Source organism: Lolium rigidum, chromosome 3 (assembly GCF_022539505.1).
Source record: "Lolium rigidum isolate FL_2022 chromosome 3, APGP_CSIRO_Lrig_0.1, whole genome shotgun sequence".
Lineage (NCBI taxonomy): Eukaryota > Viridiplantae > Streptophyta > Magnoliopsida > Poales > Poaceae > Lolium > Lolium rigidum.
The window spans coordinates 276,999,453-277,023,735 of record NC_061510.1 but is presented as its reverse complement, the minus strand read 5'-3'; the positions used below and the strand labels follow the sequence as shown (position 1 = coordinate 277,023,735).

Genomic DNA, 24,283 nt, shown 5'->3' with positions numbered 1-24,283 from the left:
GAATATCATTGCGGTCGAAACCCACCGGCGGGCGGCGACGGGCAACACCGTAGAGCCGGGAATCTCCCGGGACTGCGGCTGGCCACTGGTCCCTCCGAGCGACGGCCCGCAAAGCCTTCCGGTCACACGTCCGATGCTTGTCGCAAGGGCGTGCCACCGACCTATACCTGGTCGGGAAGGTGTTAGATGATGCCTCGCTTAGTTTCCTCGCATGGCATACACGTAAACGTTAAATACGAGCCTCGATCGGCTCTCAGGTTGTCTCGTGAATCGGCTCAAAGAGCCGATCCACCCATGATACGTACGAGGTGTACGATCGGATGGTGGTCCTGCTTGATCAAGATAAAGCTGAAGCGACCTACTACGATTTGGGGTTTTCACCGCACAATCGGAACATCCTACTCGTGATTGGGCCTCGCGCTCGCGCACGGTGATCGTAAGCCGATCCTAGACAAGGCCTAAAAACCAACACGAGGTTGATCCTCGGAACGTCCTGTCTAGGGCTAGCAAACGCCACCCTACACGCCGCTGGATCCTCCAACCCTTTGTAAGGCCTAACAATGCAGATATTAAACTAATCCTTGAAGAACAAGGAGCAATCATAACGGATCGGATCTACTAAATAATGATCAAGCGGGGTGCCGCCCTTACACCCGTGACGAGCGTAAGGGCGGCTAGATGCCTAAGGGTTGCACGACGATAGCATATGATACGAAGAACAATGCTAACCCTAAAACACCTATGATAACTACGTTGCTCGCCATCAAAAAGGCTTCGATACGAGCAACGCATGGAGGACGAATAAACGCGTAGTGCTGCCTAGATCGCAAGATGCGATCTAGGCAGCATGGTGCTTACCCGGAAGAAACCCTCGAGACGGGGAGTTGGCGATGCGCCGAGATTGGTTTGTGTTGAACGTTGGTTGTTGTTTATTTCATAAACCCTAGATACATATTTATAGTCCGGGGGACTTTCTAATTCAGGCGTGCACCTAACCGTGCACGGGTTAAACTCTAACTTCCAAATTAAGATGCGATCTACTATAATACAGATACACGGGCAATTTAGCCCAACTTCTTCGTATCAGGCCGCTTCAGAGATCCTCCACGCGTATATCCTTCAAGCCCATCTCACTTGCGGCCCACCTCCTAATTTGGCCAAAATCTGGTGATAACACATGCCCCCCTGGTTTTGGAAATGACATTTCCAAAATCATTACGCTTTTCTTTCGTCGGGTCATGTCGTGGCAGAGCAGAACTGCCGCAGAATCTTCCATCATTTCGCCTCGCCTCCTGGGCTTCTCTGCACGAATTGATAATTTCGGCATCATGTCCTCGAGAACCGTCATGGCATTAAATCTCCACTACACCCCCTTTATTTATCTGTGCCGAACGGTTCGCCACTTCATCCCCTTGCTCTGTTCTATCCACCAGTGCCCAAAAAACCCTCTTCCCCTGTAGCAATGTCTTCCTCTTCCTCTTCCCCCTCAGGCCTCCCCCTCCAATCTTCGCCGAAGAACAAGAATGAGGACGACCTCCACTCCGGGGCGAACCCCATCCCCTCCGACAAGGAGGAGAAAGAAGGAGAAGTAGAGAAGACAAAGGCCTCCCCCTCCGCCAGGCTCCCGCCGAAGAAGTGCTCCCGCATGTGGGCGGACAGCGAGGACGAGGATGATGACGAGGAAGGAGAAGAGGAGGAGGAGGAAGATGATTCCTCCTCTTCCGCTGGGTACCCGCCGACGAAGCGCTTCCGCGCTTGGGCGGACAGCGAGGATGATGATGATGACGAGGAAGAAGAAGCTCCGACCGAAGGCTGGGGCAGCAGCGACGAGGAGTTCTCCGGCAGTAGCGCCGACGGCGACACCGATGATGATGCTAGCGAGGATTAGTAATGTAGGATAAGTAGCCCCTGAGCAATCGGCTCTTCTTTTGCTTGAGCAATCGGCTCTTCATTGTAAAAATCCTCTCTTATTAATGAAGAAGACTTTTCCTTAACTTGATCTTGCCGATTTCCCTGCGTGCTGATTCTGCCGAATTGTTAGTTTGATCAACGCTCAATGAGCCGATGGCAACGCATCGACCTCTTACGATAAATTTCGAGATAGACCAATTTAGCCACCTCCTCAAATGGTAACTTGTGAACCTTGCTCGACCTCAGATCCCCAACTTCCAACCGAGCAGGTCCAAACCGCAGTCTCTGAGCGTATTATTAACGGCAACCTTTGTCTTCGGGAGAGCTCTAGGACCATTGCTGAATCAACCCGGAGGGCGGGGCTGTTACTTCTGCAGGAGAGGCTCCTGCTCCGTTTTCCCGCAGCAACCATTCCTCAACAAGGTTGAGATGCAGAGCCAGCCGATTTCAACCCAAATCGGCTTCCTATAGCAAAGGGTCCTTCAGGACAAGCTGCCCCCCGAGCCTCAGTTAAGGCGAGAAAAGTAGTGAGTCAGCCAAATGTGCCACCATTGGCCTCCAAGTCATAATGCAGAGCCAGCCGATTTCAACAAAATCGGCTCCCCAGAGCAGAGAACCTTCAGGGTGAGCTGCCCCCCGAGCTTCTTCAGTCCACTTCTTGCGCCTTGCTGGTCAGATCGGCTCCTTTCCTTTGGCGGATTTGATGCAACCTATCCTTAACCTGATCTGCACATCCATGCTGCTCTTGGCACTGGTCAAGGTCATGATCCCTCAAACTTGCCCCAGCTGATATTGCGGACACGAATACTTGCAAAAGGGATTTGGAGGTTCTTGAAGAGAGGATCTGAGCCACCAAACCATTCCATTGAGGAGTTCTTCCAGTAGAGTCTCTCTTCGTGACCCACTTCTTGCTCCATCGAGGCTACGCTATAACGGTTGTACCTCTTAAGTCGATGTCTCGCGCATCGGCCGTGCTTAAAAAATTTAAATTTTTTACGGCCGATTTATGTATCGGCCCCCATACTTCAATACCCATCATCAAAGAATATCTTGGGCTGCTGGGCATTTGAAAGACACTTCCACTTCATATCCTCGTGTTTTATCTACCTAGGTGCCCCCCGAGCCGATTCTTTCAAGGGATTTGATGGTATCGGCTCTTCAGGTATTCCCTGTTGGATCAAATGTTGGACCCAGGCAGAATGTATGGTGAGGATAATTTTGGCCGATTGCTGGAATCGGCCTCCATGTTGCTTGCTCGATGAAGGTTTTGCAATGTTCCTCCATAAATCCTTGGGGCCGATCCCCTGGATCGGCATCGCCACGTTCGTTCATCGATGTTGCCTTTGTTACACGGTCAGGCCGGTGGATAAAACCAACCTAACCCCGCCCTTTGTCACGTCGATGCGCTCGCGATCGTCCAAATTGATGCCTCGAGAGTGGCTCTTGGCCCGATGTCTCCCAAACGTTCATGCCAGCTCGTTGAAATCTCGGCTGAATCATCTGCGTGGACGACTTCTACTTCATCTCCATCCCACTCGTATTAGGCATTGGTGCATCGTGGATGGAATGCAACAGTTGGCGTGGATCCAATCTCTCCCTAGTAGGACAGCATAGGAGCTCTTCTCTGTCGACAATAAAGAACGTCGTAGGGACAGTTTTCCTTCCTACGGTCGGATCCACATTCGTAACACCTTGTGTGTCGGATGCTTGGCCGTTGAAATCGCTCAGTGTTACATTGGTCTTGATCAGATCCGAGCTGGAGCGTCCCAACCGACGTAGCATGGAGTATGGCATAATGTTAACTGCCGCTCCGGTGTCCACCAACATCTTGTTGACAGGCTGCCCATTGATGTATCCTCGCAAGTATAGGGCCTTCAGATGCCTGTAACTTCTTTCTCGTGGCTTCTCGAAGATGACCGGTCGTGGGCCGCAGTCAAGTTGTGCCACAGGTGCTTCGTCTAATCCTGGAGCACTAAACTCCGTTGGAAGGATGAACACCATGTTTGTGCCAGCCGATGTCTCATCATCGGCTTTCTTTTGTCTGGGGCGCCACTCTTTCCTTTGTGGCCGACCTTCTTCGTCCGGGGTTCGCTGAATTTTAGCGGCCGGATCAGGCCGCGCCTTCCTCAACGTGTGCAGGTATAACCTTTCAGCCTTCCTCCAACCCACGTAGTCGTTGAACCCTTCGCTTTTGGGAACGGCCGAGCCCATCGGGGCACCACCTTGGCCGATGATACTTGTCTTCTTCTTCATCATCGTCCTCTAGTTCCTCGAGATCTTCCACCCGAGCGGACTCAGCATGCTTGTTCCGAGGCGGGAGAGGCCCTAGACGTTTGAACACGGACACGTTAGCTGTATCCTTCTTCTTTTGTTTACATTCTGGGCAATTGCCGATTGTAGGCAATCGGCTCATTCCTGAATCCCAGCAGTGTCTGAAGAAGGGGCAGTCCCAGTGCCTATCCACGTCGTCTTGCTCCCTCGACTTTTCTTTGGCGTGGCGCTCATATCGCTCCTCGTCGCGATCATGCCGACGACGTCTCCTGTCGTCCCTAGCCAGACGATCTTTTTCATCATCGTCGTTGTATCGCCGGCGTTGGTCGTATTGACCCACATACTTGTTGAGGAGGTGATCGTAGAGAGGTCGCTGATATCTTACGTTCCTCACTTCTCCCTCTGTGATGTAGCGCTTGCCGTCGTGGCGGAGCCGATCGCGTGGAGCGGCTTCCTCTGTGTCTTTGCTATGAGAGCAGTTGCCCTCATCTCCGTCCTTACCAGAGTGGTGCGCAAGTCCCACCATGTTGATATTGCACGAGAAATCTGGCTGGCACCCTCCATGGTAAGTATACTCCACCATATTAACGGCGGGGAAGGGGTGTGTGTCGACCTTCATGGCGTACTGGTTGAAAATTAGCCGCCCTTTTTCTATCGCCATTTGGATCTGCTGACGCCACACCCTGCAGTCGTTAGTGGCGTGGGTGAACGTGTTATGCCACTTGCAGTATGGCTTTCCGTTCAGCTCCCGCACCGTGGGGATCTTGTGGCCTTCGGGTACCTTTAGCTGTTTCTCCTTGAGTAAGAGGTCGAAAATCTGCTCAGCTTTGGTCACGTCGAAGTCGAACCCTTTTGGAGGGCCTTGTGGCTTAACCCACTTACGGGACACGGGGCTTGCCGCCCGAGTCCATTCAGCCACTGCTACCTCTTGATCTCCAGCGAGCACCTTCATCCTTGTCCGCCTCAACCGGGACCACCGCACGCTTGAATTTGTCCTGGTAAACATCGAGGTGGCGCCTGTTCATATGCCGGCGCCTTCGCACCATGTGCGCCAATGAAGGGTAGTCCGCTTGGGAGGCCACGTCCTTGATCGATGATGAGAGACCCACCACCGCCAACTCGATCGCTTCTTTTTCACTTACGTGAACCGAATAGCATCGGTTCCTCACCGGTCCCGAAGCGGCTGGATGTACTCGACACTCGTTTCCCGCGCTTCGTCGTACTTGTGCTAGATCGGCAATACCAGCCTCGGAAGCCTCTGAGTGATACCGTATGTGGAACCGCTCTTCCAATCGCTTCCAAGTCCGGATTGAGTTCGGTGGTAGCGATGTGTACCACCCGAAAGCCGATCCTGTGAGGGACCGTGCGAAGAACCTCACACGCAGCTCGTCCGATGCCGAGATCGTGCCCGGCTGTGCCAAATATCGGCTCACATGCTCGATGGAGCCGGAACCATCCGATCCACTAAACTTTGTGAAGTCGGGGAGCCGATATTTGGGTGGTAGCGGGATCAATTCGTACTCGTTGGGGTACGGCTTGGTATAGCCGATTGTCCTCCTTTTCGGCATCATGCCGAACCGGTCTTTCGGAATTGTACAAATCTGATCCGCGGTGATGGCCGAAGGTGTCGAACCCCGAAGATTCGCCGGGGTGGCATACTTAGCCAGCCATGCTTGCTTTTCCAGTTCCGAGCCAACCGCAGGAGCTGAGCTCGGAGGTATGTCGGAGTGGCGTATTTAGCTAGCCACGTCTCGCTTCTCAAGATCCGCCCCGACGTTCCTCCCGCTGTTCCGAAGTCCCTGCTCGTTGCGCCTCGGTTCGAGAGTGCCCGATTCATGCGGTCCGGCACGTATGCGCATGTGTATCCGTGCGGGATCTCCTTGGGTGCCTCATGTAGGAATTGGTAGTCACTAGGATCACCACCAATCTTGTAGACGACGTATGCCGATGAGTTCGGCACTTCTGGTGCTGCCAACGCGAACGGCAGCGGCGGACGGGACTGGAGTGGCATCTCTCCTTGGTAAGTCCCCAGAGCTGGTCCTGACGGAGAATACTGGTGGCTCATGATTTCCTGGATCACGCGCAGAGCGACACGCTCCAAAGTGTTCACCAGGCTCTCAGAGTGGCGGTGCAGCGAATGAGCCACCATGAAGTTGATCTCCTGACGCAGCGACCTGGTGCGTTCTTCTGACGGGGAGGACAGGTCCACTCCATCGAGCGCGCCTTCAGGTGAGAACCCCTTCCACCTGATGCCATGGGAGCGGGTTCTGTGGAAAGAGCCGATGAGGTCGGCTTCGAGGACTGCCTTGATCTCGTCAGTCAGATCCTCGTACTTGACCGGAGTGCCTTCCGCCATCTCAGATGTAGATGGCGATGCGGTGGATGTCGACGATGGTCCCACCGGGCGTGCCAGAATGTGTTGCGGTCAGAAACCCACCGGCGGGCAGCGACGGGCAACACCGTAGAGCCGGGAATCTCCCAGGACTGCGGCTGGCCCTAGTCCCTCCGAGCGACGGCCCGCAAAGCCTTCTGGTCACACGTCCGATACTGTCGCAAGGGCGTGCCACCTGACCTATACCTGGTCAGGAAGGTGTTAGATGATGCCTCGCTTAGTTTCCTGCATGGCATACACGTAAACGTTAAATACGAGCCTCGATCGGCTCTCGGGTTGTCTCGTGAATCGGCTCAAAGAGCCGATCCACCCATGATACGTACGAGGTGTACGATCGGATGGTGGTCCTGCTTGATCAAGATAAAGCTGAAGCGACCTACTACGATTTGGGGTTTTCACCGCACAATCGGAACATCCTACTCGTGATTGGGCCTCGCGCTCGTGCACGGTGATCGTAAGCCGATCCTAGACAGGGCCTAAAAACCAACACGAGGTTGATCCTCTGAACGTCCTGTCTAGGGCTAGCAAACGCCACCCTACACGCCGCTGGATCCTCCAACCCTTTGTAAGGCCTAACAATGCAGATATTAAACTAATCCTTGAAGAACAAGGAGCAATCATAACGGATCGGATCTACTAAATAATGATCAAGCGGGGTGCCGCCCTTACACCCGTGACGAGCGTAAGGGCAGCTAGATGCCTAAGGGTTGCACGACGATAGCATATGATACGAAGAACAATGCTAACCCTAAAACACCTATGATAACTACGTTGCTCGCCATCAAAAAGGCTTCGATACGAGCAACGCATGGAGGACGAATAAACGCGTAGTGCTGCCTAGATCGCAAGATGCGATCTAGGCAGCATGGTGCTTACCCGGAAGAAACCCTCGAGACGGGGAGTTGGCGATGCGCCGAGATTGGTTTGTGTTGAACGTTGGTTGTTGTTTATTTCATAAACCCTAGATACATATTTATAGTCCGAGGGACTTTCTAATTCGAGCGTGCACCTAACCGTGCTCGGGTTAAACTCTAACTTCCAAATTAAGATGCGATCTACTATAATACAGATACACGGGCAATTTAGCCCAACTTCTTCGTATCAGGCCGCTTCAGAGATCCTCCACGCGTATATCCTTCAAGCCCATCTCACTTGCGGCCCACCTCCTGATTTGGCCAAAATCTGGTGATAACAATATCCTGATGTCGAAGAATGGCCTATTAAAAGCTATGACATCCCTAAGCAAACCGATACGTAAGTACCTATATTGCATTACACATAAAGAAAGTCGGTTTTGTATATGCGGACACTTTTAAATTTTGTCACATTATATACCAGCGATTCATGCGGATTATGGGTATTGCAATGTATGGAGCATCGGGACGGAGATCGGATGACTTGCCCGGTTTCTCGGGTTGGCTATACTATGTTCCATGCACTCGGTTAATTTTAACAATGTTAACAACCCATGTGTATAACACCTTATAATGTTTTGGCAGGCCACGATCGATGAATCGAGAGAAAGTACAGTTGCAAACATTGTTTTATCACCACACAACATTCTTGACAGGGTGAAAAACAAAGTGAGATTGCTAGCAAAGACCAGGAAAATATAAATTTGATAGTGTGACTCGTTCGGTTTGCTCCCGCAGAAGGTTTCCGGACACATGTAATATTGAATTTTTAATTGTCTTCGGTTGTAAACAATATTTATTCGGTTAAGATTATCTACAAAATTTTGTAACATTGATTTTATTTCCCATTATCGAAAGTATGCAATTATTTTTATCTTTGTACATGCATGCTATGATGATTATAAGGAAATGCCTACTTCACAATATATAATGTCTTTTGCCATTTTTACAAAAGAACACCGGAGAATTAAGAACATCAGTACAAAATAAAAACATCAAGTACGTTGCAAACATTAACAACTCCATCAAATACAAAGCTATAGTCGTCTCATTCATAATTAAGGAAATTTATCGCTCTTTAGATAACTATGAAAGAACTACCCTTCCCGGCTGCAAAGACATTCCCGCACATGTTCACAGTACATAAAATTACACAACAACTCATATGAATCTTTTAAAGTATATGAAACAAAATGGCGGAAAAACTTACTTCGGATGAAATATGCATATTGGGTTTCTTCGTTATGCCCTTCTCCTTGGCATGCCCCGCACACTCGCACCCTGCGTTCCTTGTGTCCTAGTGGTATTCCATTTTTAGTCATTGGAGATTTCTGCGCTTCTTGCCTAGGTGCACCCTTAGTGGACACTTTCAAAGGATCACCAACAACAATATCGCATGGTCCACTAGCATCTTCATTTTCATGCACCGACCTGAGGGGACCATATGCTTTACCTTTAGCATACCCCTCTCTTCTAGAAATTATGCCATCAATGGTACTGTTCAGCAGATCATATTCCTCTGAATTGTTTAATGCAATATGCATAGCTCCGTGATACCTTAATATTCATCCCGTTGTATTTCATCCGCTCCTCTCGCCCTGCACCAACCCCACTCAAACATGTCAGCCGGTGCGTTTAACTGGCAACCCTAACTCCGGCATTTTTTGTGAATCGTCGTAGAGCACAACATTGTGGAATTTCAGTAAATTTCAAGAAATGCAGACACATGCGATATGTGCTTGCAAGGGATCCCCTTTCTAATCATCCTTTGACAGCTGCACCTTATAATTTCTGCCTCCTTGGGTCTATATTCCACGTAGAACCTGGTCCTTACATGATTCCTCCATGCCACAATGAAGATGTTTGAGTCTCCCTGCTCGCATTTTTTCTAAGATCTCTATGCCGCCAATCTTTGAAAGCTCACCTTGAATAATATAGAACACAACAGGAGTGAATATTTTTGCAGCGAAGCAACCTCTAGTTCTCTGAAATTAGTAATTGCCACTGGTGTAGTCTGTGAAGCCGTGCAATCGTCGTGGGCTTCGTTCTCACGGAGACGGACAATTGCGTTGTCGTAGTGCATAATCATATCAACAATTGTCATTTCCCCATCTAGGTGCAGGTGCAGACAAGAGTTTAAACTTTCACTCCGCTGGTTACTTTTCATACCCAGCCAGAATCCTTGAGAGAGATAAGCTGCAGCCCAAAGTTTCCTCTTGGTGTACATCCTCTTCATCCATGTTCTGGTTTTTGGGGATTGCCATTTTCTCGTAAAATGCATGTCATCGCTCCTCAAATACTTGCTCCGAGGTGGTGTAATACAAAAGAGTCCTGAACTCGTTCGGTGACTTGTTAGGTAGATGCATCTCCATATTTTTTTCAATGTGGAAGCTGCAGATGCGATGCGGCACACCGGAAAATACTTCGCCGATTGCGGCGATCATCGCGGCATCCGCATCCGTGATTATCGCCTTTGGCTTCGTTGACACATCGCTTTGAGGAAAGTCTTTAGAAGCCAAACATATGTTTGTTCATTCTCACTTGAAAGGATGGCACACCCAAAAACCGTTGTCCTACGGTGGTTGTTCAAGCCCACAAAAGGAACAAATGGCATCTTATATTTATTCATCTTGTATGTGCTATCAAACACCAGCACATCTCCGTAGTCCTGGTAATCCCTACGTGATCGGGAATCACACCGAACATGTGCTTCGGACGGCCTTTTTCATCAACGTCATATTCAAAGAAAAATTCAGGGTCCCTCTTTTTCCTCTTTGACATAATGCGGATGGCCGTGGTAGCGTCACCGTCGAAAAGCAGCCTCCTCCTCTCCCTAGAGCACATGTTGTACAAATCCTTTCTTGTGAATCCAACACCAGCAAATGAACCGGAGCCCGCAATGAATTTTCTCATAATGAGGTGCTTCCCGATTCCCATGGATCCCATTGATAATATCTCGGATCTCTGCGCGTCGTTGATCGTCCTATGGGACCGAAGAAACGGAGTCCGACATGGTTCAGCTGGGTCATGGTTATGTTTGTCACGAAAATCTTCAACAACCCGGAAACCAGCTTCTTCCATCAAACTTGACCACCAAACGTGCCTTGCAGCCGCAGCGAGACTCGTGTCTGTGCCTATATACACGGCCTTCCGTGGTCGGTTGGTTTTGGGACGCTCGCCCTGTCCGGAACACACAAAACGCCTTAACCGAATTACTCCATCATCAAACCGCTTAACCTGGTCAAGCCGGACGCTGAACCCATAATCTTTAGCATATCTCGTTGTAGAAAGAATATGTCGCTGCTTCGTAAATAAAAGTCATCTCTTTTATCATCGAGTATAAATCCCGATCACTATCGGATATTCATTGCCATTGCTACCTTTGTGTGGTTTCTCAGGCTGACTAGCGCCTGGCGTCGCCCGCAAGTAGAAAACGTAGGCATTAATTAAAACTATAAATTTATGTGTTCCGACTATATAAGATCGATAAAAAGAGATAACAACTCTGGCTCATGTCAACAGAATCCTCGTGAACCGATGCACCTTCCACATCATCGCTGTGGCCCGTGTCCAAGTCGATTCACCGTAATAGTCGTAGTCAAGTCTGCGTGTCAAATTGTGCCTGAAATTTATTAATGCATTTCGAAATTTAGTAACCGTAAATTTTACAGCTTGCCATCATTTCATGCATCATTTTATGTCACCGTATGAGTCACTACACATACCTCACTAGTATTTAGATCTGTCCGTGTGTTCACCATGGTTCTCATCATTTTGATCGTCCGTGTGTTCGTCATGGTTGTCAACATTATCAAATTCATCGTACGCAATCTGCATAAATTATGACATGAGGAACCATATATAATTTGATGATGTCTGGACTGCTCGGTAATCGAAACAAAAAATAGTGGCTCACATCAAACTCGTCTTCGCTCCAGCTCGGCTTCGTGTCTGCAAATTTTCCTCCATTTCGCAGTCATCGGAATTATAGCCGACGTACTCGTTTTGTTCCTCAATCATACCAGATATAGAGTTCTCCATATTCCGTAGTATTGGACCAGAATTAGAATTGAAAAACCGGCAGAATTGCGTCCTCTTACTATGCTACAAGATGAAGTCATGGTACCTGTAATTTTAAACCCTAGCGGGGAAGATGCCGAGCCGGTGGCGCGCCTTTCCAAGGTCGTCGATCCGCGGGGGGCTTCGCGCGCGGTCGGCGGCGTCGACATGCGAAACAACCACCGGCGGTGACGGACGTGCCGGCAACAACCGCCGACGGCCGGGCCGGCAACAACCGCTTGCGTTCAACCTAGCGACGGCGTGGAACAGCTCGATCAGATCTCCAGTGCCGATGAAAACGATGCATGCAATGGGAGCTAATCACGGTGATTAGCTTAGCAGTGGGACCCACCCACGTGGGGTCGTCCGTATAGATACGCCCAGACCATGTATACCCATACGAGTCTTGCACTGGGCTTGGATATGGGTTTCGGCGGGCAGCACAAAAAAAACAAAATCGGGACCACCGTACCCCTTCGGCGATAAGTCGCGAGTTTGGAGAGGGTGCGCACCGAAGCACACCTCCCTTTCTATAAGTCTCTTGTTATTTCGCAAACCTACGATATTTCTCTTTTTGAGGATTGTGGATTGTCTTCACAAATATAAACCACCGAGGATAGATCCCATCAACTAGATATTATCTACAGTTGTATGGGTTGCTATTAATCTCATAGTCAATATCTTGAGTATTTTCTTCGTTAAGCCTAGAGAATATTCGAGGGCGCCAAGGCCTGATGATGTCATTGTGAGAACCTGCCATACCGGAAAAAAATGTCAATTCCAAAAAATCTTGTGATGCAACAACCTCAAGCATGACTGCTCATCAATTAACATGTTTTTGATGTTGCTCCTGCCAAGCAAAAAAGGACACTTCTTCCACTTTCAGTGCATGCAACCTATGTTTCTAAACATATCAGAAAACCTTCTTAACTCGTTGATTGACAAAAGTCATGCAGTGTCGATAACATTTGGTTCTCCCAAATATACTCCATGAAACACTTGAACCACAGCCTTGTAGAACTTCTAGACCAAGTAAGGCACGTGAACTCGGTAATACGCATATACTCATTAACAAGATCACCGGTAATTCAATATGTAAGCATGCGAATGGACGAAAATCATTTTTGGTAAGAAGAGAAACCAATATTACGGGTGGCATATAAATCAAAGGAGCCCGGCCATACTTACCGCAAGCGCAGAAAATCAAGTTGGTGAGGATTCAAGATTATCTTTACTTTCACCCTCTTCCCGCTCCCCGAGACCGAGTCAGAAAGATATTAAAAGCGGTTACCTCTGCTGACGAACAATATTTACTGCTCGAGCCCCAGTGCCCACCGCACCACCTCCCCGAGCTTTGGCTCCGTCCTGCCACCCCCAACCACCGCGCGCCAGTGCCTGCTGTCCGTGTTGCTCCTGCTTTTACTCCTCCTGCTCCGAGTGAGAAGTAACAATGGAGGATGGGTCGATGCGTTTCAGCTCCATGGTGAGGTAGCGCCGTAGCGGTAGCTGGAAGCGTTGGCTGTGCCTGTGCTTGCTTGCCCACCGGACACCGGACAACGTTCCACGGGCAATTAATCTCGCCCAGTGCAGGCCCGCGCCCGCTGCCTCATCCTGCTTGCTTTGCTTGCTGGGGGAAGGGACTAGCGGGTGATAGATCCCATGTGCGCTGGGACATTCTTCATCTTCCCCCACTTGAAGCAGCAACGGCCGCGGCCGTCTCTCCCTCCGTTAATTCTCTCCTCTTCTTCCTGCTGCTGCAGCGGCAGCCACCCCTGACCTTGGTGGCGAGCAGCTGGTGGTGTTTCTTGGCAGCCAGGTTAGAGATTTCTAGTTCCCCTGCAATGCAAAAGTCCAAACGCTGCCCCCTGCTCTGGTCCTCGCAAAATGTTGCTACCTTCCCCTTCCTCCCTCTTCTCTAGAATTTTGTCGCCATGTTTGTTGTGTGTGCGTGGGTGATTTATGCACCGTGTGTGTGTTCCTCATTTCTTCTCTACCTGCAAACTTAAAATTGATTAAGGTATAATTGCGCTCTTGCCTTGCTTCCATTTTCAGTTCACTGCCGTTTTCTTGCCCTTCGATTTTGCTCCCTATCTTGCCAGGTTTTCTTCAGGCAAGTTCAGATTTGTGTATTACTTAACTTATTCATTATTTTTCTTCCTCCAGGATGTTTCTTGCAAGAAGAGTTCTCTTACAAACAGTCGTTTTTTTCTAAAAAAAAAGTTGTTCCTTAAAAAATTAACCGACTAGCTTGAGATATTTGCATTTGAAGTACTAGTCGTCAGTTTACTGTAAGTTGTAGGTCTGCCCTTATTGCAAATCAATGCTTTGCCCTGTAGTTGCTCCAGCATGTCATTTTCCTTGTCGGCTCCCACCAGATTTACGAGCCCGCGCCTTCAAATAATTTTTTTTATTGCAAACACATGAAAACTGCTCCGCCTGTTTTCTTGTTCAAACTGGGGTAGAATCTGTTCACCAAAATAGTTTTTTATGGTAAGACAGATAATATGGATCAGATTCTCTGACAGGTTTGCTTCCCTTTTTTAGGGGAAGACACATTTTTGCCTCTTGCCTCCATTATTTCATTTTCCTCACTTTTTTAGTTTCTTTAATTTCTGCAGGACAATGTACTGAGAGCAAGAAAAGCAAAGTTTTTCGACGAATAATTTTGCTGCTGCAACTCTCCATCCTGCCCTCCATCTTCACTCATTATCAAAATCCGGGCTCAAATTCCGAAACTTTTGGTTGGGAAATAGGATAGGGATACAGTCGTGAGGACAAAACTGAGCCCCAATGGCTTGGCAGCTAAATTTTCTGGTGATGGCCATAACTTGTTTCATGTTATTCCGAGCAAGCCAGCAGTCTTCACAGAGTGAGCTGCTGCAGCAGCTCAGGAAGCAGCTGGAGTACCCTAGGCAGCTTGATGTCTGGAACAATCCAAGTGGTGACCCCTGCAACACTCAGCCCACTTCAGTGGTTACCGTGTTGTGCGAGGGGAATGACATTACCGAGCTCAAGATAGTCGGTGATAGGATCACCAAGCCACCAAAGTTCAGTGGCTATCCTTTTCCCAATGTCAGCCTCTCTGAAGCCTTTGTTATCGACTCGTTTGTTACTACGCTGACAAGGTTAACTACCTTGAGGGTTGTTATCTTGGTGTCCTTGGGCCTATGGGGCCCTCTCCCCGAGAAGATTCACCGCCTGTCTTCGGTGCAGGTGCTTGATCTGAGCTCCAATTTTCTGTATGGATCGATCCCTCCAAAGCTGTCGGCCATGTCGAAGCTTCAGACCCTGACACTGGATGGTAACTACTTCAATGGGACCGTGCCAGACTGGTTTGGTTCGCTCTCGAACCTCACCGTCCTTCGCTTGCAGGGCAACCGTTTAAAGGGGTCAATACCAGCATCAGTTGGTAAAGCTACAATGCTTACAGAGCTAGCTCTTGCCGGCAATAACATCTCAGGCGAGGTTCCACTTTTGGTTAGTTTAAATAGACTTGAGATGTTGGATTTGAGGGACAACGAGTTAGATGGAGAGCTTCCAGACATGCCTACATCATTGGTAACAGTCCTGCTTAGCAAGAACTCTTTCAAGGGTGAAATCCCTGAAAAGTTTGGTCAACTGAACAGGCTTCAACACCTTGATCTCTCGTTCAACTTTCTTGAGGGCAATCCTCCTGAAAAACTCTTTGGTCTCCCAAACATCAGCTATTTGAACCTGGCAGCAAACATGCTCAGTGGATCACTTCTGAGTAGCTTAACATGCAGCAGCACCCTGGGATTTGTGGATTTTTCTACTAACCGACTCACAGGTGACCTGCCTGCTTGCCTAAATGCTAATTTGAATAACAGGGTTGTTAAGTTCGACGGGAATTGCTTTAGTGCTGACCCTGAACACCAGCATGAAACTAAATATTGTGAACAGTCTCATAAGGGAAGAAGATCAAGCAAGGATATTGGACTTGTGGTCACTATTCTCGGGATAGTGCTGGTTGTTCTTGTTCTTTCTCTTCTATTAGTGGCATCAAACAGAAGAAACTGTCAGAGAGTTACAGCAGAACAACAGTTACTGCAAAAGCATATGCAAGATAATTCGACTCCAGGAACTTCCTCTGAACTGCTAGTAAATGCAAGTAAGATTGTTCTCGATTAATATTGTATTTATGCATGTGCAACCTCCCTCGTGTTTCGAATCTCCGTCTTACTAGATGTTTACATGTTTGAGTCCATGCTATGCAATTTGGTCAGTTATTTTCATTATTTATTACAATGCATGTTAAGACTTGCTTTTCTGTTTAGGAATTTTTTTGGAATTAACCTTCTTCTTTAGACAAACAAATGTGTGCTTCTTTTAGAGTTTACATTTTTTTTAGAGAGAACGTGAATCCACATATTTTTGCATGTAACTCACCTACCTTGTTTGTATTCTGTACTGACTCTGCATTATCATATACCTTGTAACTATATGTTAATGTGCTTCCGGTGAATGGCGTAGTGATGATAATTCCATGTTTTGAAAAAATTCTACGTCGTGTTGAATCATCTTCTACCTCTCTTCATTGCAGGGTACATATCTCAAGCTGTGAAGTTTGGAACGCAAATAATGCCCACACATCGTGTATTTTCTTTAGAAGAGCTCAAAGAAGCAACAAAGTGCTTTGAAAGATCAGCGTTTTTAGGCGAGGGATCCATTGGAAAGGTTTGCTGATTTGTTTATAAATTTTTGATTTAGATTCAAAATTACATTAAATATTAGATTCAAAATATATGTACTGTTCAAAATGTTAACAACATAATTTCTATGGTTTTGTAGTGATGCAAATTAGACAATTCCCTAGCATTCAAGTTCATAGTCATACTATTTCAGTATTTTTTATGGTCAGCTTGGTTGATACACATCTTTTTCTTATTCTTCAGCTATACAAGGGAAAACTTGAAAATGGAACCGTGATTGCAATAAGATGTTTGGCATTGCACCAGCGATACTCAATAAGAAACCTAAAGCTTCGTTTGGATCTACTTGCGAAGCTTCGCCACCCAAATTTGGTTTGCCTCTTGGGGCACTGCATTGACAGCGCAGTTGATGAATCAAGTGTAAAAAGGGTTTTTCTTGTTTATGAATATGTACCTAGTGGAACTCTGTCTTCTTATCTTTCCGGTAAGGAACTACACCTAAATATGGTAATTAAGGTTATATGAATTGATAACAATTCAATTATTTAATATGTTATTTGTGCATGACTTTCTTGGCAGGGTCCAGTCCCGAGAAAACACTGAAATGGTGCGATAGACTGCATGTGCTGATCGGCATTGCAAGGGCTGTTCATTTCTTACATACAGGAATAATTCCTGGTTCTTTGTATAATCGGTTGAAAACTTCTAGTATTTTGCTTGATGAACACCATATGGCAAAACTGAGTGACTACGGTTTGTCCATAATAACAGAGGAGATATACAAACATGAGGTTGGCTTGCCATTTTAATGAAATATCATCCCATGTTACCCTATCTGTTAATACAGCTTTCTTTGAGGATAAACCATGCTTGTTGTTTATGCCAATATTTGTTTTGGTTTACAGACAATTGGAGAAGGGAAGAGATACGTGCAAAATAATGCTGAAGAACTGTAAGTCCCTGAAGAATAACATGTTGCAGAATATAATTTTTGTACATAGTTGTACATGATAACTAAACAAGGAGTTCCGCAGTTCAGATATATTTGCATGTAATCATATAGTCACCTACCAGTGCACCAACTTTCTAAAATAGATTAGGGAATATGGTTATAGAGTTGAATCATTCTATAAATTGATGATCAGATATGTCGAAATTGTAATATCTGTCTATGTTTTTGTAGGGAAAGTTTGCAGGATGATGTATGTTCTTTTGGTTGTATATTACTTGAAGTACTTATGGGCCCAAAACTACATAGAAAAGGCGATCCTTTTATTTTAAGTGAACTGGTACGTTTCCCCCTCTTGCTTTGTAGCAGCACAACTACTTGCCTTTGGAATATGATTTAAATGCCGCTTAGTCGCTTAGATGGATCCCTCCCACCAATTCATGTTTTATCTGTCTTTACAACACTTATTATGTGTATTTTCCTGCTGTCTGACTTAATGATTTTCTCTGTTCATGCTTTTGTTAGTATCCTGCACTGTTATATGCTTCATCTGATAAACTAAAGAAAACAAAATTCCCTATGGTCTATCACTGTTAGCATGCACATTTGTTTTTTTACTAGCATGGCTATAGCACAACTACTTGCGTACCCAAATATGGATTGCTGGGGTGGCTTACATTGCTTAGAGTAGAGATATTGGGAACTGAAAGTATAACATACTCAGTACTAAAATTAGTACACAGCTGATATTCATTTTCTTTTTGGCCATAAAATGAGTTTCTAGCAAATAAAACATGTATTATGAAATTCAGGAGATGCAGTCGCACTATTGAAAGTTTGCCATGTGTAATTCAGCTGTGGACTATTTAATACATGGATTACGGTCAAATGAGCTTTTGATCATTCCTACAAGGTTTAACATGCATTTACAAAAGGTGAACTATTTAATGCACAAACCTTCTCAGCGGTGCTGCTTACAGAGAAACTAATAGGGTTTAGTATCCGGGCTAGTTTGTCATGATCAGCATTTCGGCTAGTAGGGCTCAGACATGTCTGAATGATTTGTGCTAACATCTAATGCCAAAGAGAAGTAATGAACTGAGAAATATTTGCATGTATATGCAGGTTTTGTCTATATCAAGCCAGGAAGAGCGCGAGCGTGTTCTGGATCCTGTTGTGCTTGGCACCTCCTCACAGGATTCGTTGTCGATGGTGGTCTCCATTACGATCAAATGCTTATCCGTCGAATCTTCGACCAGACCTTCCATCGAAGAGGTTCTCTGGAACCTGCAATACGCCGCACAAGTTCAGGCGACAGCGGACGGTGATCAGCGATCAGAAGTTTCCTCACAGGCTTGTTAGCACAAACTGAGCATGGCAGCATGGAGACCGCGATTTAAGGAACGGAGCAAAGATAGCGATTAGTGAGGGACATATGCTCGAGTTAGGATGGCTGTGACACTTAGACCGGGAAATGGCCAAACAAACTGTTTGGAGCAATCCTGCATTCACTCTGCAGAATTTGTATATAAATACAGATTAAGATGGCATGTCAAGTGTCCACATAAGGTGTGGTCACTTGGTTTTGTACTGTAAAACTTTTCTGGCTTGTTTTGTGCATCAAGTGTTGGTGCTTGTATACCGTGTTAGTTTCATCTTGAGAAGGAGCAATTCTTGTACGACTTGGTAGTTTGGAGTGCAACTTGGCTTTTGTCCCGTAAAACTTTTCTCGCTCATGTAGTGTCGGTGCTTGTATACTGTGTTATTTTCATCTTGAGAAGCAATTCATGTATGTCTTGTAGTTTGGGGTGCAGCTTTGCCTTAATCTATTAATTAAGAAGAGTGTTTTGAATTTTGATACGATCTTTTAACTAAGAAGAGTGGTTTGATAAGATTGTCCGAACGTAAATGAAATACAAGGAATTACTCTCCCACAATCGGATTTCCTTCTTAATTTTTATTTAGAATAACAAGGTGAGGGCATGGTTTCCTTCTAAATTTTTATGTAGAATAACAAGGTGAGGGCATGCTTGTTGTAAAAAACCTTTGCATTGTGCTCACTCTGAAATTCCCAAGTGGCGAGCAAAGTGAACGAGGCTAAAGCCTTGCAGTTTGGGATGGCTCCACTCGTCGTCATCCTCCACCAAAGCTCGATCGACATGCCCGCCCATTGCGTTGGTTGCAACTCGGCATTGCTCAACCAATCTTTTCTGCCTTGTCAAAGACTGGATGGAGAAACGAATCAACAAAGAGATGGTGAACTCATTTCGTGGTTTGTTTGAAAAGATGGCAAATACCACAATTTGGCCAACCGCAATTTCACAATCAGTCCGCTGTGCGAACTCTATTTTGAAGCCAAGCAAACAACTTTGCCTTGCAAGTAGGCCAAACTTTCCTTCCCGTACTGTAAAACTGTAGCCCCTTGTTTCGCGCATTGGTGTTTGTATACTGTTTTAGTTTCATCTTGAGAGCAATTCTTACGACGAGTGCAATGCTGTTCTAGCATTACCTCTTCAATGACTGCTGTTGGATATATGGGACAAACCGATCAGGTACTAGTACTAAAATTCCAGCAAGAAACGAAGATACACATCAATTTGGGTCTTCCTTACTGAGATGAGAGGCACAGAGTGGTATTTCGGTAGTTTCATTCTTCTGAACATTGACCAAAACCTCAAGCATTTCAGCAACGCCATATCAAAAGAATCACAGAGCATCTGCTAACGTTCATGATAGGTTGCATCATGAAATGCACCTACAAAGATTAAATATGTAGGAACAGGATTACAGGAATCAGTCTCACAAAGACAAGCACCAGACACATGTCTGCCATCTTACATTCCACTAAATGTTCACGCGATAAAACGCTAAAACAAAACTAGATATCATCAGGTAACAAGAACAGAGTTCAAAATCTCTCCAGCCAACGCAACGAGACCCTCAGATGCACATCCATCTTAACGGTTCGCCTTGGCAACACGCTCAATCTCATCCTTCTTCTTGATGGCGTAGCTGCAACAACCAAGTGATTAGCATCCATCAGCACACACCTTCGTTCAGACACAGCAGGCAAGACAGCACAAGCAAGGTAGAGTTTATGGTATACCTGTTGGATGAGCCCTTGGCGGCATTGATCAACTCATCAGCGAGGCACTCAGCAATAGTTTTGATATTCCTGAAAGCACTCTCCCTGGCACCAGTGGTGAGCAGGTAGATGGCCTGGTTCACCCTCCTGAGGGGGGAAATATCCACAGCCTGCCTCCTCACAACACCAGCAGAACCAATACGGGTGGCATCCTCACGTGGCCCACTGCAATCAGGGTAATAAGAGTCATGTCATTCAGAGTTCAAAGTGGACAAACAAACATATGCATTGGGTAATGATTACAAAGAGAAACAATCTTCAGCTCCAAGGGTTCAATCAAATCAGGAACTAGTGCGTCCATAGTATATGCACTAACTCACGGCCTCAAATTGAAGCTAACCAGCTAAGTATGTAAGTGAGGGCAAAAACAAGTTCAGAAAAAAGTCTATGACCACATTAGAGCTCTGAGCAGACTAAGATCAATAAATGTTAGTAATCAGATATAATTTCCAAAGACGATCATCATTGCAATCTTCAAAGTACTAGTAGTCTGGCAGCCCCACGCTAGATAACAGAATTGGCCACAGTGGAGTGTAGCTACCATTCCAATCAGACCTATGAAGCAATGTTTCCAATAACTTAATTGCCCATGAACCTGGTTCTGCTCTACTACTACACCTTACAACAAACTATCATGGCATGGCAGCAAGTAGGGCAATAAGCTTACACTGCAACACAATAACATGAAGTTCTAATACTAGTGGGTGCCCGCAGACTAACATCACCTAGTAAGAATGCAAAGTAAAAAAGAAACGCACGACGAACAAGGATAGTACCTGTTGATGATGGCGTCGACGATGATCTGGATGGGGTTGGAGTCGGTGAGGAGGTGGATGATCTCCATGGTGTGCTTGATGATGCGCACGGCCATGATCTTCTTGCCGTTGTTGCGTCCGTGCATCATGAGCGAGTTGGTGAGGCGCTCGATGATGGGGCACTGCGCCTTGCGGAAGCGCTTGGCCGAGTAGCGCCCCGCCGAGTGCGGCAGGAACGTGTAGTGCTTCGTCGCCGTCACCGCCAGGTAGTCGTTCAGCGAGATGTCGTTCACCTGCGCGCCGCCGGCCATGGTCAGTTACCCACCATTCATCAGATCTAGACCTGCTGCAAGCTCCACGGGTGTAGCGGATGTTACCTGGACGTCCTCGAAGGTCCAGCGGTTGAAGAGCTTGACGTCGCCGCCGGGGGCAGGCTCCACGACCGCCATCGTCGCCGGCGAAGGGGTTTGGGAGTGGAGAGGTGGGAGGTGGAGGCGGCGGGCGGGGCGGAGAGGCCGATCCTTATATTGCTGCGAGGGGCTAGGGTTTCTGATCTGACGGCCAGGGGAGACCCGCCGGACGGACGGTGAGGATTCGACCTGATCCATTCGCTTGGCTCCACCCCAAACCTAATTCCAGCTCAGTCCGTATAACAAATACAGTATTCCTGAATTTCCATTTGTATATTCCTCAAAAAAAAGAAGAATTTCCATTTGTATAAGGACAATGCTGAACGCCCAGGGTAAAATCCCTGGCTCACCCACTCATTAAAATTTAAAATGTCGTTTATCCAATCGTCGCAGCGTACCTTCCACCTGTGTAACAACTTTTTGTACTGTTATAATATTTTTTTTCTACGGTGGGAAAGTATTAAAAACTCATGGCAACATTTTGAAAAAAACTATGTAGCAAAAAAATCTAAGTGCAGCAAATACCTATTTGTCGCAGTAAATCCCCATCCATCACAACTAAACTTCGAGATAAAAAAAAAGTCAACACACCTAGAATCATGGCAGCATCTCACCAGTGTGTACACAGTTTTGTAACATTTGGGAAAACACTCATGGACCATCAAAAAAATCAAGGAAGCTGGAGGGTGGAGGTCGAGCACGGACGGGACGAGGTCGTGGCTATATATTGATGGGTTGCGTGCATGACGCTGTTAAACACACGACCCGAAGGATGTAACTTTAGAATTTCCATTTGTATATCCCTGGGGAAAAAAAATCCATTTGCATGAGGACAATGTTGAACGTCCCCAGGTAAAATCCCTGGCTCGCCCTCTCACTAAAATTTAAAATGTCGTTTATCCTATTATTCCAGCGTACCTTCCACCTATGTAACAATATTTTTTTGCCGTTGTAATTTTTTTCTGCGGTGCGAAAATTGTAAAAAAACTCATGGCAATATTTTTAAAAGAACTACGTGTAAGGGTACATTGCCTCTAAGTGTGTTTTTTTGGTAATTAATGACAATCCTCTATGGACTAATGTTTTCATTGTGTTATATGAATGATTGTTGCATAGGTATTATTTGTAGTCCATGTGTTGGATTCAAATGTGGATGCCAAGAAGATAAATATATATATTTGGTATTGACATCAAGATCATCAATTTGAATAGAAGAATATTATATGATCAAGATCTTGAGAGTGTGAGTTCAAAAGAAGAATTCAAGATTTGGGTCTAAGCTGGTGTCATGATAGTATCATGACTCATGAGTTGAGCTATGGTTGACTGAGGTTTAGAGCATGCAATCAAATGAAGAAGTTCTTTATGTATCTTAAGATATTATGATAGAGCATGAAGAGGTACAAGGTTGACCAAGACTAAGAGTGAAGATTGAATTCAAGTTGGTCAACACATGAAACATAAAAAGTGTACCACTTCAGATCATGCGATCTTTGTGGTATGTTAAGCCTTGTCAATTATGCTTCATGAGCTAAACCACTATATATGTGCATGCGTGTTGTCTATGTTGATCAGGTATCTTGCCATGGGCATGCATCAAGAGTATGATCTCATATGGCCCATATGAGGATGGCATCAAGTGTGGATGACGTGGGTATTACCCTTCGGGTAACCAATGTTGCCCTACCCTGTATTTCCTAGTTGGAGGCCCATGAAGGCACTCGACGGCAAGATGGGCCGCTAGGACGGTGCAACGGAAGATTCCTTGAAGTACAAGACACGGAAGAAGCCGAACAAGGAAAGCTTAGAGATAGATCTACTGTAAACCTAGTCGTACTCGATTAGACCTCTTGAGACCTGGCCTCCTATATAAAGGCCGGAGAGGGGCCGTCGAGGGACAGAAATCAACCTTAGCAATCTTAGCCAACGTAAGCTTAAAGCTAGGTCACCTTAGCGCTTAGCCATCTCGACGAGATCTTAGCCGAACTATTCGGCACCCCATTGTAACCCATTATCATCATAATCAAGAACAGACGAGCAGGACGTAAGGGTTTTACCTCATCGAGGGCCCCGAACTCCGGTAAATCGCTCTCCCCGCTTGTCTCGTGAACCGATGTCTCGTGTCGGCCTTGGCGAGATTCCATCAACCCTAAGCCCCTATCGGAGGGCATTGCCGAGGAGCACCCTCGACAATTGGCGCCGTCTGTGGGAACCCTGTCGGCACAAGGCAGGTCGGCAGTACCAGTCATGTCCACGGCGTTCTTACTCGGATCACCGACACCAGCAGAACCAAGAGACTCGATCCGTTGTGGGTCCTTCGAGTTCGTGCCACACCGCGAAACACTTCACCCGATCCCTGCAAGATCATCTTGCGATATGGGTGCTACTTTCGGCGGTGTCCACCTCATCATCGACTTTGGAGGTTTTCTTCGCCTCCCTAGGGACGGCGCATCCGACCCGAAGGGCGCGGCTTCGGAAGGCGTTCCTCAAACAGCAGTCCTAAAAGTTCCACCCAGGAGCATACAAGAGAGCAACCGAGGAAGTTTCGACGTCATGGCAGGACAGACGAAAAGACGAAAAGGCTCGCACCGCGAGGAGGAAGGGAGAACAGCAGCTCATCTTCGCCAGTTCGAACAAGGATGCCACAACACGTCATCAATCAGGGGACGCACCCGTTCTCCGCACCTTTCGGCTGCGGAGAAACTCGAGGCGCCATGTTACCTCCACTCCTACATTGATCCAAAGGATGGTCGAGAGAAATCCAGCCACTCGTTGAGGAACTGTCGACACTTCCCGGAGATTCGACG

The 24,283-nt window shown here is 46.7% G+C and overlaps 2 protein-coding genes across 2 annotated transcripts; one reads left to right on the top strand and one right to left on the bottom strand.

Annotated features, from left to right (window-relative positions):
* Positions 1 to 14,337: 14,337 nt before the first annotated feature.
* LOC124703454 (probable inactive leucine-rich repeat receptor-like protein kinase At3g03770) lies at positions 14,338 to 18,807 on the top strand. Its single transcript, XM_047235661.1, has 7 exons — positions 14,338 to 15,676; positions 16,109 to 16,242; positions 16,461 to 16,701; positions 16,797 to 17,008; positions 17,123 to 17,169; positions 17,401 to 17,506; positions 18,292 to 18,807. Exons 1-7 carry the CDS (start codon positions 14,338 to 14,340, stop codon positions 18,526 to 18,528), a joined length of 2,316 nt encoding a protein of 771 aa, XP_047091617.1. The 3' UTR covers positions 18,529 to 18,807.
* A 1,080-nt stretch (positions 18,808 to 19,887) lies between these two features.
* Positions 19,888 to 21,549, bottom strand: LOC124703456 (40S ribosomal protein S5-like). Its single transcript, XM_047235663.1, has 4 exons — positions 21,444 to 21,549; positions 21,088 to 21,359; positions 20,273 to 20,476; positions 19,888 to 20,178 (listed from the first exon to the last, which is right to left on the bottom strand). The coding sequence occupies exons 1-4, from the start codon at positions 21,513 to 21,515 to the stop codon at positions 20,124 to 20,126; spliced, it is 603 nt and encodes a 200-aa protein (XP_047091619.1). The 5' UTR covers positions 21,516 to 21,549; the 3' UTR covers positions 19,888 to 20,123.
* Between the last annotated feature and the right edge of the window lie 2,734 nt (positions 21,550 to 24,283).

Bases quoted from the DNA above. Each gene is read 5' to 3' on its own strand.
- LOC124703454 (XM_047235661.1), top strand. From the start codon at position 14,338: ATGGCTTGGCAGCTAAATTTTCTGGTGATGGCCATAACTTGTTTCATG. The intron at 16,243-16,460 runs GTTTGCTGATTT...CTTATTCTTCAG, and splicing joins GCGAGGGATCCATTGGAAAG to CTATACAAGGGAAAACTTGA. The intron at 17,170-17,400 runs GTAAGTCCCTGA...ATGTTTTTGTAG, and splicing joins CAAAATAATGCTGAAGAACT to GGAAAGTTTGCAGGATGATG.
- LOC124703456 (XM_047235663.1), bottom strand. From the start codon at position 21,515: ATGGCGGTCGTGGAGCCTGCCCCCGGCGGCGACGTCAAGCTCTTCAAC. The intron at 20,477-21,087 runs GTACTATCCTTG...CCCTGATTGCAG, and splicing joins GTCGACGCCATCATCAACAG to TGGGCCACGTGAGGATGCCA. The intron at 20,179-20,272 runs GTATACCATAAA...TGGTTGTTGCAG, and splicing joins GCCAAGGGCTCATCCAACAG to CTACGCCATCAAGAAGAAGG.